The 19,889-nt window shown below is 37.8% G+C and overlaps 1 protein-coding gene across 1 annotated transcript in view; it reads left to right on the top strand.

The window, feature by feature from the left end:
- The window catches only part of CAP2 (cyclase associated actin cytoskeleton regulatory protein 2), a 165,567-nt gene that overhangs the window by 57,257 nt on the left and 88,421 nt on the right, over nucleotides 1-19,889 (top strand). The window contains exon 4 of the mRNA XM_072603923.1: nucleotides 17,115-17,192. Within this exon, the coding sequence (XP_072460024.1) occupies nucleotides 17,115-17,192 (78 nt within the window). The remainder of the gene's footprint in view (nucleotides 1-17,114; nucleotides 17,193-19,889) is intronic.

Below are 19,889 nucleotides of genomic sequence, written 5' to 3' on the forward strand. Positions count from 1 at the left end.
ACTGAGTATAATACTTCAGTAGAAAAATGGAATTTCAATGAAATAGAGGACTTCCAAGCATTCTTGTTGAAAAGACCAGAGTGGAACAGAAAATGTGACTTTCAGATACAAGAATCAAGAGAAGCATGAAAAGGTAAACAGGAAAGAGAAGCCTTAAGGAACTCTTTAAAGTTGAACTGTTTGCATTCCTACATGGAAAGATGTTATTTGTAACTCATTAGACCTTTTTCAGTATTAGGGTAATTAGAGGGAATATATATATATGTAGGTGTGCATGGGTATGTATATATGTGTATATTATATATGTGTAAGTATGTATATGTACATGTGTGTATATACATATATATGTATACATGTATGCATGTATATATATATACATATCTATGTGTATGTGTATATATATACATACATAGACAGAGGGCAGAGGTTGAGCTGAATATGAAGGGAGAATACCTGAAAAAAACAAAATTTACTATTGAATGGAATGTACTAGAAGGAAGAGAAAGGGAGAGGTAGAATGTAGCAAATCATTTTACATAAAAGAAGGAAGAGCTTCTACAATGGAGGGAAATGGGAGAGATGAAAGGAAATAATTGAGCCTTACTTTCATGGGATTTGGCTTAAGGAGGGAATAATACATGCCATTCGATATGGAAATCTATTTTACCCTACAGGAAGACAAGGGGGAAGGGAATAGGAGAGGGAAGATAATAGAAGGGACAGCAAATTGGGGAAAGGGATAATCAGAAGCAAACACTATTGTGGGATAGGTCAAAGGAAAGAATGGAATAAATGAAGGGCAGAATAGGACAGAGGGAAATGTGATTAGTCTTTTACAATATAACTGTTATGGTCTTCTTCAGCAAGGAAGGACAAACACATTTATGGAAGTGCTTTGCATTATTACACATGTATGACCTGTATTGAATTGTTTGTTTTCTCAATGAGGGTGGGTGGGGAGGGAGGGAGAGACTATGGAATTCAAATCTTTAAGAATGAATGTTAAAAATTGTTTTAGCATTCAACTGGAAATTAAACTATATAGGCAGTGGAGTATAGAAATCTATTTTGCCCTACAGAAAAACAGAGGGGAAGGGGGAATGGAAGAAGGGTGGGTAATAGAAGGGAGGACAGACTGGAGGAAGGGGTAGATGGGGTGCATGCTGTCCTGGGGTGGGGGTGAGGAGAGATGGGGAGAAAATTTTTGAATTCAAATTCTTGTGGAAGTAAATGTTAAGAACTGGAAAATAAATAATTTATTTTTTAAAAAAATTTTCAAAGATGGAGCAACTCTGAATTATGATAAAAATTTAAAGGCTGTACAAAGTGTTGTGGAGGTAAAGGTCACTGGACTTGAGGAAGCTGAGAAACTCTATGACTTTCTAGACTACTAATAAAGTGATTTCATTTCTAAACCTATCTTTCCTTTTCCTTACCTTTACCACTCTTAAGCTTACTAACCATGACTAGAGTAAATGTTTAGCTTACAAATAAAATGAAAAAACAGCGTTATTTATGGGAATTGGAAGAGGGGGGAAGAAAGATTGGAAATGGCCTTACCTTTGATCCAAATATCCCATTATCAGTCTTAAACTATAAAGAAGTGAAAGACTCCCTTGACTTCCTTGTGGTTTAAAATACAATATAGAAACAAGGGCAAAATGAACCACAGTATTTAAAGTTCTTAAACCACAAAGAAGTCAAAGACAGAAACAAAGGTAAAATATGAACCAAAATATTTATTGACTTTTTTTTAAATTTATGAAATGAAACCAGTATTTCTACAACAGAATAAAAAAGATTGTACATAAAACCACAGATCTATTATGTACAATTTGCTATTCCTTAGTGTATTTATCAGATTTATGGAGAAGGGAAGAATTTTTTACTAAAGAAGAGATAGGAAGCATTATGAAATGCAAAATGGATAATTTTGATTACATTAAACTGGGAAGTTTTTGCACAACTAAACCCAATGCAACCAAAATCCAGAGGGATGTAGTAAATTGGAAAAGAATTTTTACAGCTAAGCTCGGGGATAAAGGCCTCATTTCTAGAATATATAGAGAACTGATTCAAATGTATAATCATACAAGTCGTTCCCCAATTGATAAATGGTCAAAGGATATGAACAGGCAATTTTCGGAAGAAGAAATTAAAGATATCTATAATCATATGAAAAAATGCTCTAAATCACTGTTGATTAGAGAGATGCAAATCAAAACAACTCTGAGGTACCACATCACACCTATAAGATTGGCAAACATGACAGAACAAGAAAATGATAAATGCTGGAGAGGATGTGGGAGAGTTGGAACACTAATTCATTGTTGGTGGAGCTGCAAGCGCATCCAACCATTCTGGAGAGCAATTTGGAACTATGCCCAAAGGGCTACAAAAATGTGCATACCCTTTGACCCAGCAATATCGCTACTAGGACTGTATCCCCAAGAGATCATAAAAATGGGAAAGGGTCCCACATGTACAAAAATATTTATAGCAGCACTCTTTGTAGTTGCCAAAAACTGGAAGTCAAGGGGATGTCCATCAATTGGGGAATGACTGAATAAATTATGGTATATGAATGTAACGGAGTACTATTGTGCCGTAAGAAATGATGAACAAGAAGACTTCAGAGAGGCCTAGAAGGACTTATATGACCTGATGCTGAGTGAAAGGAGCAGAACCAGGAGAACTTTGTGTACAGCAACGACCACAGTGTGTGAGAGTTTTTTCTGGTAGACTTGGAATTTTGTAATAACGCAAGAACTTCTTAAAAAAAAAAAAAAATCCCAATGGTGCTTCTCTAAGGCAAAATGCCTTCCACACTCAGAGAAAGAAATATGGAAGTCATTCGCAGAATGTAGCAGATCGTGTTTGTGTATGTGTATGTTTTTGTGTATCATGTTTTGATTTGTTATATGATTTCTTTCATTTATTTTAGTCCGACTACATAGCATGACTATAGTGAAAATGTACTCAATAGGAAAGTATATGTAGAACCTATACAGAACTGTATGCAGTCGTGGGGAGGGAGGGGGGTAGTGGAGGGTAGGTATGGGGGGGATAAAATCTCAATTGTATGGCCATGATTGTTAAACATTAAAAAATAATTAAAAATAAAAAAAAACAATTTGCTATTCCTTTTACGTATATAATTTATCATGTAAATTTTTTTTCTTTTTTTTCTTCCCCCCACCCTAGAGATGGCTACCATTAGACACACACACACACATACACACACACACACACGTGCACACACACATAAAATCATTCTATACATCTATTTATCAGTTCTTTCTCTGGATGAAGATAGTCTGACCTTCTGACATATACAAAGTACTTTGAGGTTTGCACAATAAGAAATTATGAAAGGAACAATTTCAGAGAAACGTGGGAATATTTTTATGGACTGATGCAAAATGAAGTGAATACAACCAATACATACAATAGCAACAACAGGGTATAGAAAACAAATTGCACTTAATAGTATTTTTTTCCAATTGCATATAAGATTTTGAGTCCCAAAATTTTTTCTCTTTCCCTCTCATCCCCTGTTCACAAAGATGGCAAGCAGTCTGATATAGGCTACACATGCACAGTCATATTAAACAAATTTCCACATTAGTCATGCTGTGAAAGAAGAATCAGAACAAAAAGGAAAAACCACGAGAAAGAAAAAAAAGAAAAATGGTATGCTTCAGTCTGCATTCTTTCTCTGGATATGGACAGTATTTTCTATTTTGAGTTTTTTGGAATTGTCTTAGATCACTGTATTGCTGAGAAGAGCTAAGTCTATCCAAGCTAGTCATTGCACAATGTTGCTGTTACTATGTATAGTGTTGTCCAGTTCTGCTCACTTCATTCAGCCTCAGTTAATGTAGGTCTAAGAAAAGCAAATTTGAAAGTCTAGAAAACTTTAGTTCCTTAAATGACTAACTACAGTTGTAGAGCAGAGATATCATACCTGTGCAGCTATTCCAATTAAAATGGAAATGTAATTGGGAAATATTTAATGAAAATTTTAAAACTACAGTAGAAGACATTAAACTATAATCATCCTTACCCTTTTCCTTAGACACAACCAAAAGCTGCCATGGGTCTGTATGTGATTTTCTTACTCAACATGCAGCCTGAAGGGATCCTTATGTATGGTTTAGTTGCTCCTGTTTCTCTTTGAATTGATACAACTGTCCTAGAGTATTGAAGGTGAAGCTTGCTACCTGCCTCAGACAGAAAGGTGAAGGGTTCAAGACACAGAATGAGACATCCATTTTTGGAGATGGCCAATGTTGGGATTTGTTTTGCTTGACTATGTATGTTTCTAACAAAAGTTTTGTTTTTCTTTTTTTCATTTTGGTGTGGGACAGATAGGTGGGAAGGAGAGAGGGTTGGGGAATGATTTCTGGCTTCTCCAAAGCAATAAGAAGGGAGTTGGACTCAGACAGTGCTGGATTCAGATTCTTTCTCTGATACTAGTAAGCTACTTAGGTGACCAGGGCAAGCTACTTAATCTCTCTGAGTCTCAGTTACTTAAGCTGTAAAATAAAACCTGCAACATAGCAGTTTCTAGTACATACTAGGTGTTTAATAAATGCTTATTAAATGGCTGATAGTACCTACTTAACAGGGTTGTTGTAAGGTTCAAATGAGAGTATAAAGGGTTGTCCCTAAGTCTTTACACCCTGTAGGTAAAGCTCTTTGCAAGCTTTAAATCACCATGTAACTATCTAATAGTATTAGTAATTACAACAAGAAACTCAGGACCTCTGACTACAAATCCAGTGTTCTTCCGTTATTCTGTTACCTGGTACACAGGACAGTATGGGGGATAAAAATACTTATAAACATGACCCCTAATCTAGGATTCTTATAATCTAACTGAGATACAAATATACATATTACAATTTAAATAACTTTTCAAGATAACAATTTGATATCTCAAAGGTCAATAAAAAATATTGAAAGGCTCTAAGAATTGAATTTCATTTCTTTTTCCATTACTAACTTGAGTGGCCTTGGACAAGTCTAATTAGTGGGAATAACTCTTGCCAGAAAGTGAGTACCTTGCATTAGATCCCTCAAGGTTTAAATAAATTCCAAGTTATATTGTTGGGATGAAGAGGAAGGAAAGAGAATAAAGCAAATATTTCAGTTCCTCACTTACAGAATTTTGAAATTAAATAAATTAAGGTGCTAAGCTTTGTTCAGCAGTCCAGTACTTGTACTACTATTAGTATAGGTCAGAAAATGGAATGGGGAGGGGGGATAGAGGAGGGAAATGTTTTAACCAGGGACCTGACAAGAAAGTAGCCTTCCTGTATTCATTCCTTTCCTAGACTCATTTTCTGGAAAATAATGTCTCTTTTAAATTCCTCAAATCCTTTGCATGTTAAATAAACAAATGTATACATTAGTATTTCAGAATCTCTTTTCAGATAAAATCTTCAGGCTTTGCAAGAGTCTGTGTACATTTGTAATTAATTAAACATGTTTTTGTCAAATATTAGCATTTAATTATTTCTTACTCAGTTTTCTAGTTTTTCTGTGGTGACAGCTAATGCCACAAGTATTGTTTTCTACCTTTTTATTACAGATTTTTAGTACTTTAGCTATCATGTTGGTAAAGCCAGCTTTGGTGTGCTAACCTGGCAACTTAATAAAATGCAAGTAATTATGAGAAATAGATTTGATACTGGCTTTGGAGACTTGTAGTGGATAGGTTCTTAATGTTGATTTAATAAACACCCTCTACTGCCTTGATCCCCCAAGAAATAATATTTAAGGGCAAAAATGAAGATTAGCAACCTATATAAGAAATGATTCTGCTTTCTGGTGCCCCCTTTCTGTTCCTTACCCTGCCAAGAACAAAAGTTGAGATTGTGTTCCCTAAAGCAAAGAGAAGGTTGGGTAGAAGAGGTCACAGAAGGTAAATAGAGATCTTCAGGATATGCACTTATGCTTCTTTTTTTTTTTTTTTTTTTGGTCCTTTTTTCTACCTGCTAAACAGCCTTTAAAATATCAGGAAGAAGTTAAGCAAGAAAGGTAGTTAACTCTTATTTAACCATAGTAAGATTACTGGCAGTACAATTTGCTTGTGCCAAGTTCTTTCAAGCTCTTGTTTACATTGTCATCTATTCTGGTTAATTAAGCATTTTGTTAACGTAAACTATATATTTGTTTACTACAACCTAGAAAGGATAGTAAATATAAAATAAGACCTATAGAGTTTCGTAATTACTATATGTGTGTAAAGTACTTTGCAAAGAAATAGAGATTGCGGAGGAAGAAGGGGTGGGGAGGTAAAGTAGAATGAAAAACTGAGAGAAAGCCACTGTACTTAGCAGCATGGTTAGAGATGGCAGCAGGAAGATCTATGGCACAGAGTGTATTTGGGGACAGAGTGTGAAACAGTTTGGTTAGATAATCATACAGTACGAGATAAGACTGTAATGGTAGAGTAGCACTGGGCAGTGTGTAAAGGAAAACTTCATTAAAAAGTCTGGATTGCTCCAAAGTGGCCTGGGCAGTGTCTGGAGGTGGTAAACTGCTCCTTGCTGGAGTCTTGATAATCTCTTCTCAGGTATTATATAAGAGGGAGAATTCTTACTCAGGCATGAGTAATGTCATTGTCAGTGTCAAACTCAAATATAAACAGAAGCCACTAAACTAAAAAATAAGGATCTCTATAGGCTGGGTATTAAATTAGAAAACCACATATTAACATCATCTATATTCTATTGTAGTTTTTAAATTTTCCTTAAATATTTCCTAATATATTTTCATTGGTAGGATTGTATTAGTTTAATACTTCTACAATCATGACAAGTGATTTAATTAACTAGACATTTTAAATTCTTTCAGATTTGTTTTTCTTTATACTGTTGTTACTGCATATATTGTTTTCCTGGTTCTGCTCACTTTACTTTGCATCAGTCCGTGCAGTTCTTCCCAGGTTTCTCTGAAATTGTCTTTTCATCATTTCTTACGGTACAAACCATCTTGGTTATGTGATCTATGGTACTACAGTTTGGTCCGATAGGTAATAGTATTCCCTGCATCAGCTGGGGCACAAAACAAGAATGACATAGGATGAGAAAGTTACGCATTAACCTTTCACAAGTCAAATTGTCACAATAAATCAGTCAACAAGCATTTATTAAGCACCTGCTGTGTGCTAAGTGGTGAGGATACAAATACAACAATCCTTGCCCTCAAGGAGCTTACATTCTATCAGTGGAAACAACAGAGATGCGTATAAGTAAATGCAAGATACAGAAGCAACAAATATCAAGTAATTGTAGCAGCACTGGAAGCTAGGAGGGAATCAAAAAGGGCTTATGTAGGAGATGACAGCTGAGGTGAGATTTGAAGAGAGCTATGGATTTTAAGAGACATAAGGGGGAAATGCATGGCAATTGGTGGGGCAGGGATGGTTAAGGGTGGGAGTTGGTACAAAGGCATGGCAGTAGGAGGTGGAACGTTGTGTACAGAGAACAGCAAGTATCTATCTAACATGATTATTTTGTTTCAATAATTGTGAATTCTCAGAATGCTGGATCCAGGAACATAAAAGATAAAAATGATAATGCATCCCAAAGTCACGTTTTTGCCCTAGTGACGTTTGCCTCTTCCATGAATGAAACACTCCATCTGCCAGGTCCAGGCATTTTCTCTGACCGTTCCCCATGCCTGAACACTCTCCCTCAGTTCCACCCACTGACTTGCCTGAATTCTTTTAAGTCCCACATTCTACTGAAAGTTTTCCCCATTTCTTCTTAATTCTAGTGCCTTCCCTCTGCTAGTTATTTCCTATTTATCCTGTATATAGCTTTCTTTGTCTATATTTTTTTTTGCATGCCGTCTCCCCCATTGGACTGTAAACTCCTTCATGGCCCAATCCTGTCTTTTGCCTCATTTTGTATCCCCAGTACTTAACAACAGTGATTGCACATAGTAGGTACTTAAAAAATGTTTATTTATCATTTCGTTGAGTTCTGATAATTTATAGACTATCTACACTAGAAGTATCAAAAATGAGGCTAACTGGTTAGTCTGTACTAGTTAGGATAAGATTAAAATGTAATTGGGAAATATTTAATAAAAATAAAATAGACCATAGAAAATGTACATATATAGTTTTTAATTCCTTATACAACTTGCAAGGTTTCTTACGTATAATTTAGTGGACCTGTTTGTACTTGAGTTTGACACCACTGTTCTACTCTCTCAGGCCCCTTCATTGGTACACATGTTAAGTAAATAATCTTGCAGTTGGGGAATACAGATGAGGTGGAATTTAAAATGAATTTGTGTATCAAAAACTAGAAAAGAACTATGGTTGTTGTCCTTTGTTCTCACAGAGGACCAAAAGGACATCACTATATCAGGGTCAAGGTACTAGAAAAGCAGCAAGACACTAAGGAAAAGGAACTATTGAAACTGAGACATTGTGTGTCTCAGAATGAGAATCTTTTCTCTGTACTACTGGGGTCAGAACTGACCGGAGGATGTGGTGGCCACATGGGAGCAGGTGAGCAATTTTAGGAATTTTGTAAATGGAATAACCTGGCTTATATGGAGTGTGGAGATAGCGGCAGATTCTCATAGACATTTCAGTACCAATAGCTATGTAGGGTCTTCAGATGACAGGTCTCTATTTTCTTGAGGGGAGGAGAGGGATCTGGCTAATGAATTTATGTGTTTGAAGGTGAGGGGTAGATGACTGAAATTGAGGCAAAATGAGAATGTTTTTATATCGCTAGGCATGGTTGGAATATAAAAACTTGTCACAAGACTCTGGAAACACTTTTACTTCTGTTAGAAAAGCAAAGAAATGATAATAAAATTGCATTCCATTATTCAGTATCCCTTTCCTCAAAAGGCATTTCATTGTTAAAAGATTGATATATTTTATTCCCTCTCTGGGTTTAGGAATTACATTTTTTTTTAAATTGTGGGTTATTTTTTCCTCAAGCTCAGAAAAAATACATTTGAGACATCTTACAAATATTGAAACAACAAGTAACCTGTTGAAATGTATGTTTTATATTGTTAGTACAGATGTCTTCATGTAATCTGGCAGTTGCCTAAACAACAATTCTAATAATAATGGATGGCCCTTGTGTATTATCAGTGCCTTGTGGGAAAAAAAAAAGATTAATTACTTGTAGTTTAGCCTCCACATTCCCGGTACACCTCCTCTTTCTTCATTTGCCAGTCTACAGAACTGCTTAACCCTGTTAAATAAACACCCACCTCTCTCCTCTGCCAAGGTAGACAGCATTATTTTTAAAACTACAGGAAACTGTGTAAGGGCACAAGAGATTCTAGTTTAGAACAAATTACCTAATAAAAATTATTGCCCTTTAGGTACGTCCTTTAGCGCTTAAGGCAGAACCTGAAATTAGCCCTGTTGTATGATATGGCTGGTATTTGAGCAGACTGGCGTCTTTAAATTAACAGTGTTTATGGTTTAATGAAGTTTTGCCAACAGATTTTATTTTTTAAATAACCAGAGTGTGTGACATTATTGCTTCCTTCCCTTAGTCAGACTCTAAATTTAGGTTCAGTTTTATTAGGAATATATTCAGTACATCAGAAACTCAACTGTCCCAGGGAGTTGCAAGCTTTGTGAAAACTCCCCTGTCATGCACTGGGAGAGATCATGTTAGGTCATGGTGAGCAGGGATGATGGAGTTCCAAAGAATACCCTGTTGAAGTCTATAGATAAAACCTGCTTATTCAGAAAGAATCAGAATTGGTTTCTCTATCTCTATTTTCTCTTTACTGAAAAGTACAAGAAATCTTTATTTTCCCTGCATAGACTGATAAACTCAACAGTCCATTATCAGGGCTTTATTCATAATTAGCTGACCTACAGAATTAGCACTTTATTACATACTGTGTTATTTTTTAATTGTTCTCCCAGTTCAGTTTTCACTGATTTTTCCTTTGCTTGAAGGTTTCCAAAAGACAGGAACTTACGACCACTTGAGGAATGCCAGGTCACTTTGGGATAACTTCAGTTGTTAAAAATTTCCTTCCATCACAACTAAATGTGCCTCTCTACAACTTCAGCCCATTGTTCCTAGTCATGTCCTCTGGGGCCAAATATTGCAGGTTCAACTCTCTTTAATGTTATAGTCCTTGAGATATTTGAAGATAGCCATTATTACCCCTCCTTCTAACCAGGTCTTCTCTTCTCTAAGATATCTCAAGTTCCTTTATCCCATTCTCATATTGTATAATCTCTTGGATGCTCTCCCCTAACTACTCTAGATTACCAATATCCTTCCTAAAGTGTGGCACCCAAATGTGAGTGCATTATTTCAGATGTGGTTTGACCCAGACAGAGTTTAGCAGTATTCTTACCTCCATAGTCCAGGACACCGTGCCCATCAAGGTCATATTAGCTTTTTTGACTGCCGTGTGACTCTGTTGACTCATAATGAGCTTTCAACTCATTAAAACCCCCTTATCTTTTCCAGATACTGATGTCTAGCCATGCTCTCATATTTTATGCCTGGGAAAGTGATTTTTTAACTCAAATTATGACTTTACATTTATCCATTTCAAGTTTCATAATATTAGGTTTTTTTAGAGCATTCTTCCTTGGAAGATATTTTTGGAATCCTAACTCTTTGATCTGGTGTGTTCACTCTTCTTTCCAGTGCCATGTCATCTGAAAATTGTATAACTATGCCATCTCTGTCTTTGTCCAAATTATGGGTAAAATCATTAAAGAGCCCAGGATCAAGTACATATCTCAATGGGGTGTGAATCAGAATTGGATAACAGAAGCATCCTGTGTCAATATAATAGGGAAGGAAAACTGTTTTTTCCCCCACCATCTCTAAGACTGGCCACCTGTGGCATTAAACATGTGCATCCTTCCTTACAACTGAATTCAGCATTTATTAAGTGCCTACTTTGTTCAAAAGCACTGAACTACACATCTGAAAGCCACTATAAGGAAGCTTTAAGTATGAGCCTTCACAGAATTGCCAGGTGTATCTTTGGCACCCTTAAATTTTTTCAGCCTGATTTTTCCTCTCAGACTCAAATCAAGCTCACAACAGTCAACTAATTCCTGTGCCACTTCTCTCTCCCAAACTGTAAGCTAAAAAAGGCCAAAGATGTCACTCAACCAGAGGTTTTGGATGCTCTTTAAAACTAAAAATGTGTGTGTTCGTCCTTTGTTGCTGAAGAAGACCATGCCATCAGAGAAATGATGACATGACTTGCACTTGACTTTGTTTTGAGTTCAGGTCACCAGCTTCACTTCTCCAGAACCATCTGAATCCAGTGAATTCAGTATTCATATGAATTCAGTACTCATCAGGATGACTGAAGATGACCCAGGATGAGGCAGTTGGGGTTGATTTACCCAAGGTCACATAGCTAGTGAGTGTCAAGTGTCTGAGGTGAGATTTGAACTCAGGTCCTCCTGACTCCTGCACTGGTGCTCTATCCACTGCACTACCTAGCTGCCCAAAACTAAAAATACTTACAAAGCTAAAGAATCATTCTTTAGTGATTTTGTCTGATACCTTGTCAGACCTGTGGGAGGAGGTATTTGGGGGTCAAAGAGATCGCAACACATAGGTAGACTTCCACTCGACTTATTGGTAAAGTTGGTCCTGGGAAGCTTATTCAGATGTTAAACGAAAGATTGATACAAAGTCGATGCTTAATAAATGCTTGATTGATTCTCTTGTACTGTTGTTGGAATGGTTCTCTATAGAACAGTTCTCAAATAGAAGGAGGAGGAGGCACCAATCCGTGTATAATGATCATTGTGGGCCATATATGGACTACATATATTATCTATACATTATTGTATTTTTGCTTATTTTGTTAAATATTTTCCTATTACATTTTAATCTTATTTAGGTGCACTCAGGAGTGGGCTGGGTTGTTTGATATCTCTGCTCTAGAACTCTTACCTTATCCAAGAGGCCTCTGTTATGAAAAGAGCTCCAGAAGCATTAGACATTTAGGGTTTTCATTTCACACCTCAGAGTCTTATCTCAGATCTTTTTTAAATGTAACTGTTATCACATGGGCATCTCAAACTCAGGACATGTGTAACAGCAAGGACTCTGGCGTACAGAGGAGGGTCTGCTGTCACCTGTTCTTTGATCTGCTTTTCTAAAAGGAAAGCAACTTTGAGGGGTCAACAATCACTTTAGTCAAGCACATCTATATCATTCACTTAGTTCAAGGGGAAAAGTCAACACCCTGAGCGTCAGAGAAAATACAAAGAAATCATGATCAACAGACATGGCTTCCAAGTATCTGACATAAGCAATACATGCGTAACAGAGGAATGGACAGATCCAGCAGTCTGACCATTACATACATACATACCACCAACACCATTTTAAAAACCAGGGGTCTCCTTAGCATGTGCCCAGAGTCTCCTCTGGCCAAACAAACACTTCCAATCAGTAAGCCTCCCAGGCCCTTAATGGGTGGGGGAGATCTTTAATCACATTATTCAGTCAGAAACACTTGATTATCCTAAAACAAAAAATGCATTATCAATACAACATGCAAATCAGAACTCATTATCTTTTTGCTAAACCCCACTCCTCTTCCGAATTTCTGAATTACTCTCTAGGGCATGGTGTCATCCTTCTCATTCTTACCATATATCAAATCATTTCCCACATCTTATTTCCATCTTCGCATCTATGTCCCCTTCTTTCCACTCACATACCCACCACCCCTGTACAGATCCCTCATCTGTAGTCTAGATTATTGCAACAGCCTGTTAATTTTCTCTCTGCCTGGAGTTTCTTCCACACCTTCAGTGACTTTCTATTGCTTCCAAGATCAAACATCAAATGCTTTGTTTGGCATTCAAAGCTCTATACCATCTGGTCCCTTCATACCTCTCACCTCCCCTGTACACATTCAGCAGTGTGGCCATAATGACTTCCATCCAGTAGTCTACTTTCTATTAGGGCAGTCCTGCATGACTGGAATGCAGCTAGCAGTTTTCCTGTCTTCCTGCCTGACTCAGTTCAGATGCCTCCTTCTGCAGGAGACTTTTCCTTATGCTCTCAGCTGCTAGAGCTTTCCCCTCTAAAGTTATCTTTCATCCATTTTGTATGTAGTTATCTGTATGTACCTATTTATTTACATACCGTCTCTGCTATTAGAATGTAAGCACCTTGAGAGCAGGAATTGTTTTGCTTTTCTTTACATCCCCTGTGCTTAGCACAGTTCCTAGCAAATAATAAGTGCCTGATAAATGTTTGTTAATTGGCTGAGGATTGATTTTTGAGACAGCTGGTGGCTCAGTAGACAGAGTTCAGGACTTGGACTCAGAAACATCTGCATTCTAATCCTAGCTCAGACAGTTACTTGGCAAGTCACTTAACTTTTCTCAGCCTCAGTTTCCTGAGGGTATATGGGAATAACATGGGAATATGATGAATAATAATATAAATATATATGGGAATAATAATTGCTCCTACTTTACAGGGTTGTTGTGAAGAACAAATTGAATGAGGTAACGTATGCAAAACAAACATAAAAGCATTTTATAAGTGTTAGCTAATAATATTTTTATATAATTGGTGGGTCTGTCATTTCCCTGACCGCATCATATTTTGCCTCTAGCTTTTTTGAATAAACAATGCAGAGTCTCAGTGGATATTCAACACTCAGATAAGCTTCCGTCTTAGAAACTGCATTCTACAGAGAAGATTAACTTGAAAGAAGTCATTTTTACTTGTTCCCTCCTAGTCCCCTCACTCCAGGACCAAGGAACAGGAGAAATTTTCCACCCAGGATGCCTAGTTGTTGAAGTGATTATTGGTATACTATATATACTGTGCATTGGTGTATTATGTGTACAAAACTGTTCATTCACCAGATGTTTCCCTCCTACACACACACACACACACACACACACACACACACACACACACACACACACACACACACACACTCATGGGTGTCTTGATGACCAAGCTTAGCAAGCCCCCTCAATTATTTTTATTTATTGAAAAACCTACATTTCCTTTCAAAGTGTTTTAAATTAGCTGAGCGAACCAAATTCACCCTCCCTCGTTATCAGACTCAGCAAGTTCACCGAAATTGCCTGTAAATAAGACGTTACCTGATTAGGTGACTCAGTGGGCTCTAAAGAAATGGGCCACAGATGAAGCAGTCAGTGAAAAGAAGAAAGAATAAAGTTTCCATTAGTCTTCCAGGAGATTGAATAGAAGTAATTTGAAATCTGACTTAGGAACTCTGCTGAGAATTGCTTGACTTTAGAATAATTTTTTTGATTATGATCTCTATTATGCCAATCAGGCCTAGAATTTCAGGATTCTGGTGTGAGAATCATGCAAAGGATTACATAGGTTCATATAGGCTATTTTGTCATGGACAGAGTGAAAGGTTTTATCATTATTAGCTAGATAATTAGTCCCCTCAACACCCCCCCCCCAAAAAAGTCCTGCTATTAGGGGAAAAAAGCAATCTAAAGAAGAGCAAGCATATAAAGTTGTCCCTCTACAATGATGCAAATCGTCAGATAATTGCTTAACCCTCAATTGATTAGAGGTTGTTATTGGGGAAAAGGCAGGTCCTGAAAGTAATCATAAAATGTTAAGTGAACGTCAAGGAATTTTCCTACAACCCAGAAAGAAGATACAAATAGGTCCTTAATCAATTTAAAAGGACCTAAAACTCAACATAACATGGAGGAAATGCTGGACATAGTGAAAGGACCCTTTAATTTGAGTCTGGATTCTGACTTCTCTCTGAGTCTTCCTTTCCTCATATTTAAAATAGGGAGGTTAAGAACTGTACTACCTCCTTCACAGGGTTATTATGAGGTAACTAGATTGTAAACCTGAAAGCATAAATGAACATGACTTGTACATAAATCTTTGAACAAGTACAAAAGATGGTTAATGCCATTTCTGAACTAACAACTTAACTACGCAGATCAGGAGATCCCAAGTTATTATTCCCACGGCAACTGTGTTTCAGTCTTTCATACAATGCCTTTTGGGTAACTTGACCAAAGGATCATTGGTTAAAATAAAAACTTTAGATTTCAGTGTTTAGGTTTTCTTGGAGTTTTTCCATTCATTTATGTTTACACACACACACACACGCACACACACACACACATGCACATGCACACACACACGCACACATACACTTCAATTTTGTGGTCAGGAGGATCCGTAAAGTAATAAATCATAAAATATTAAGCAAATGTTAATGAATTTCTTACAACCCTACAACAGGCTGTGAATAGATCTTTAATCAGTTTGAAAGTATTATAGGTGCTTGACCATTGGACAAAAGCAGCTAACACCATATAGGAGACATCTTGTGATTAGCTAAGAGAATCAGTCATCCCCCTTGGGCATAGAGTGTGTGTGTGTGTGTGTGGGTGTGTGGGTGTGTGGGTGTGTGGGTGTGTGGGTGTGTGTGTATGAAAGTCCCTTTCCCACACTGTTGCTCTCTCTGGTAAGGTGAAGGGCAGAAGCCATTTAGCAGTTGAAGAGTTGAGGCATTTTCTGAAGATAAAAATCCCTTCACCTGTACCCTAGGGCATCAAGGTGGAGAGGGGATTTTCTCTTCTCTCTACCAAATTGGCTACATTAGATTTACTACATAAGTAAGAGACAGTGCATCCCATTGGAAGCAGATATGGACACCCAAGGGCACATGAGGATGCAAGAAGGCAAAAAATTAGACACAAGAGGGAAGAGAAAGACTCATTAGGCTCTACAGAGAGAGAAAGGACTTTCAAGTCTTTTAGTACCAGGAGTTGTAAGTTATCATTTGCAAAATGTGAATCCTATACCTGTACCTCACTGCCATTGTGCACTACATTTGAATCTGCTCTTCCCATCGAAGCTATGTAGATTTGTGAGAGAATGCTCCTCAGGTCTTGGGGGAGAATATTTTATACCAATTGTTCTTCATTATACCATCTTAATAACTTTATTAAAAAGTTATTTAAATCTTCTGACTGATTATTAATGGGAGACAGACTAATAGAAATTCATGAGCTACAGTAGTAGAAGTAACCATCCACAGAGTTACCATTAGTGGTAATGGTGATAGAAGCATGATATCACAGGGGATGCCCCTATATAGTAGCCACTTCTGTAAACCACATCCATGAATGTGAATTCAAATTCAGAGAGGTTCATGGTGGATGGGGAGAGGGGGCACAACATTTACAGACTATTTAGTATATTTCTCTACCAGAAGGCTATATTATTTAGTCATGTTCTTTGAGATGAAATGGGTGTAGGAAAATAAAACTCCTTCTTCACAATGGAAAAGTAAACCAGAACTCAAGAATTTAGCAATCATGTAGTTCAGGATTGACTTGGAGCTATATATTCATGAGATCCTATATATCCCCAAACTAGTGAACCTTTAAGACACTATACTGCTCCATAATATTTTACATTTAGATAGCTCCTTAAGGTTTTCCAAGAACTTTACGTATATTAAATCATTTGAGTTTCTCAACAAACCTGTGAGGCATGCAGAATGAGGCCCGTGTTTTGACCCCATCCAGCATTAAAATTTGTTTGGCTCTACTCTGTGTGTTTGTTATTATTAGCTCTGTCCAACAGTGGTTTGGAATGCCCTGGAAAATAAAGGATTCTCTCTTACTGGAGACCTTTAGGTGAAAGATTGATGACCTGGGGCGGGGGGGAGGGCAGAAGGAGTTATATAGGGAAACAGCTTTTTAAGTTAATTCTTATTTATTTGTTATTTGTTAATGATTATTATTTTATTAGTTAATTTATTTTTAGCTTTCAACATTCACTTCCACAAAATTTTGAGTTCCAAATTTTCTCCCCATCTCTCCCCTCCCCCCACCCTAAGATGGCATGCGTTGTGATTACTCCTTTCCCCAATCTGCCCTCCCTTCTATCATCCTCCTTTCTTTTACTCCCCCTCCCCTCTATCTTCTTGTAGGGCAAGATAGATTTCTATACCCCATTCCCTTCTACAGGGAAACTCTTAGTCAGCTATGGGTTAGTGTGGCTTCTGAGGTTCCTTTCTCCTCTGCTTCTGTGATCTAACCTGCCATCCTTCTTTTCCTTCTCCAGGCAGAGATGGTGCACAGTGCCTTCCAAGCACAAAGAGCTTTCCTCTTGTTAGCTTCTCAATACCAACAACCCCAAGAGGTAAGATGCATTGAATGTCCGTGACACTGTGGTCTGCATTGTATATCTCTAACAACAGGCATGCATGGTGGAGAATAGTAACAGAAAATCAACCGAACTGTTGTCTGAAATACATCTCGTGATCGAGCCTTGGACCAGGTCTACATGTTCCTACTCATCCCTATCAAAGCACAGCTCAGCTAATCAACTTAACCATCTTCACAGTCTAAATGCACAAGTTGCATTGCCTTTGTGTCCATGACTGTAAAAAACAAAGCAGTGTGCACACAATTACATGTACTTTAGTAACCACAGCAAACTTAAGAGACAGCATGGCATGATGGGAGGAGTGACATGCATGATACTTTAAAGTACGTTAAATTAGCAAAGCATTTTACTACGTCATTTCATTTTATGCTGTACGTCCCCCGAGAGGTAACAATAATAACTAACACTTATGTGGCACATACTATGTGCCAGGCACTGTGTTAACCACCTTACAATTATTCTCTCATCCTCACAACAACCCCGGGAGGTAGGTCCTCTCATTACTGAGAGGCAAACCTCAAACTGAGGCAAACAGGTTAAATGACTTGCCCTGAGTCATACAGCTAGTAAGTGTCTGAGGCCATATTTGAACTTAGGTCTTTCTGACCTACCTAACTGCCCCAGGGTTATAAAATCAGAGCTAGTATCCTGCAAGTATCCTTAGAGACATCTAGGCTAGTCCTTTTATTTTATGGATAAGGAAACTGAAGTCCATAGAGGTTAAGTGAATGGCCTAAGGTCACACAGGTATTAAGTGGTGTAGGCAGTTCTTGACTCCAGGTCTCCATGATTCTGGGCTCAGCACTTTCTTCAATATAAGACAGTGCCTTCCATCATGGGAATCGTAAATCAGGTTCCTGATCTGGTGTTCCTATTAGTTGTGTGGCCTTGGCTAATGACCTCAATTTCCTGGGCCTCAGTTTCTTTATCTGTAGAATAATAATTGTGTTTTATTGTTTGCAAATTGTTTTCCATGTGTTATATGATCAGAGCCTCTCAACAGCCCTGTGCTGTAAGTAGAACAATTGTCCCCATTTTGTCCCAGAGGCAAGCAAGGCTCAGAGAGAAAGAACAACTTCTCCAAGGTCACACAAGCTGGTGCCATCAGTGGTTGAACTAGTCAAACTCAGAAGTGCCTTAAAAATCTTCATTTACATCATTGTAACACATAGGTTTGAATTCTACTTCTGTTATTTATTTGTTCTGTGACCTTGGCTGTTGCAGGATGTAGCCCTGTCTTTGTGCTCAGTCAATAGAAAAGGTCAGTTACAGAGTTGAACTTTTGGGGACTTTTTTGCTTCTTTTCCTTTTTTTGGAGGAAAGACCAGAGATTAGAAGAGCTAAGAGAAGACTTGGGCAATGGGAGCAGATGGGAAGAAAGTCACTTCATGTGCACAGCCTCCCATAGGAGCTTGGGCAGAGACCAGAAGGAGGAAGTCTTAGGCAATGCCAGTCACTTGAGAAGAAGGGATTATGTGCATAACTCCCCCCAAGTCTCCCCTTCCCACAACATACACACATAAAGTAAAAGGGGTAATAAGGAACTAAAACCAAGACATAAGGGAGCAAAAAACCTGGACTTTGCTCTCTTCCTGCCATGAATTGTTCAGATAATACAGGTCTGAGAAGGGGATTGCCTTTGTAGCCATTCCAAGTTTGTTTTCTTTCCAGGAGGAGTCCAAGCGCAGGGGGAGTGGTGCTATGAGGCTTGAAGTTTAAACATGCCTGGGGTAAAAATGAAATCCGTAAGAATGGTGGAGCCCCCATTCATGAGCCCCAAGTTTGTTTCCCGAGGGTCCAGCCATAGGGTAGGACATCTGGAGAAAAGGTAGAAATCCCTGGAGACAGAATAATTTTATTGATTATATAAACACCTGAAGATTATTTTTATTGCTAAAAACATTTGGCCCATTGCTTTGTATATGCTTAAAACTCCTGAGGTTGTAAAATTTGTCTGGGAATATAAGAAAATAGAACTTCACTTGAGATTCCTGGAATTTTCACCTTTCAAAGCATGAATCACACAGCACTAGTAAAGGAAAGAGCAAGTTGACCTACCTCACAGACATACCCTGAGTAGGTGAAATTACTCAGCATGTTCTTAATCAGTGGAACAGAATGTCACTATTCAGTGGCCGCTTTACTAGTGTCAAGCTCCAGTGTATGACCCTTGATGGAAGGGAACTTCCTTTTTAAGCAGTCAACAAAATCAAGACAAATCAGCCTATTCTCCTACCTCTAAAGGGCTTTTTTATTGATGTCCTTCCCGGTTTCTTTATTGTGTTTTGTGTATGCCCCATTGCAGAATGAAGACTTTTTGGACCTCCTTCAGAAGCAGTACATGGCTTTCTCTCCTAAGTTTTCCTTGTCCTTGAGATCCTTGAGTTCTTTTTCTGCATGGTATCACTGACCATGAACTTCTGTTTCTCCTTCATGACAAACTTTTTGTAAGCTAGGATTTAACCATAATTCTCAACCAAAGCAGAGCCATTAGCTATCCAGAAATTCTCTGTTATACTCTAGTTTCCTTCTTCGGTTTTCTCATATCTCTTAAGGAAGGTATATGGGAAAGATCTTTTTCCTTTTGGTCCCTCAAAGATGAATGTCAAAGAGGTGAATATATGTAAGTCTTCCTCCATCTGCATCTAGAGAATGCATTTGATCCTTTGC

This window comes from Notamacropus eugenii, chromosome 4 (assembly GCF_028372415.1).
Source record: "Notamacropus eugenii isolate mMacEug1 chromosome 4, mMacEug1.pri_v2, whole genome shotgun sequence".
In the NCBI taxonomy this organism is placed as follows: Eukaryota; Metazoa; Chordata; class Mammalia; order Diprotodontia; family Macropodidae; genus Notamacropus; species Notamacropus eugenii.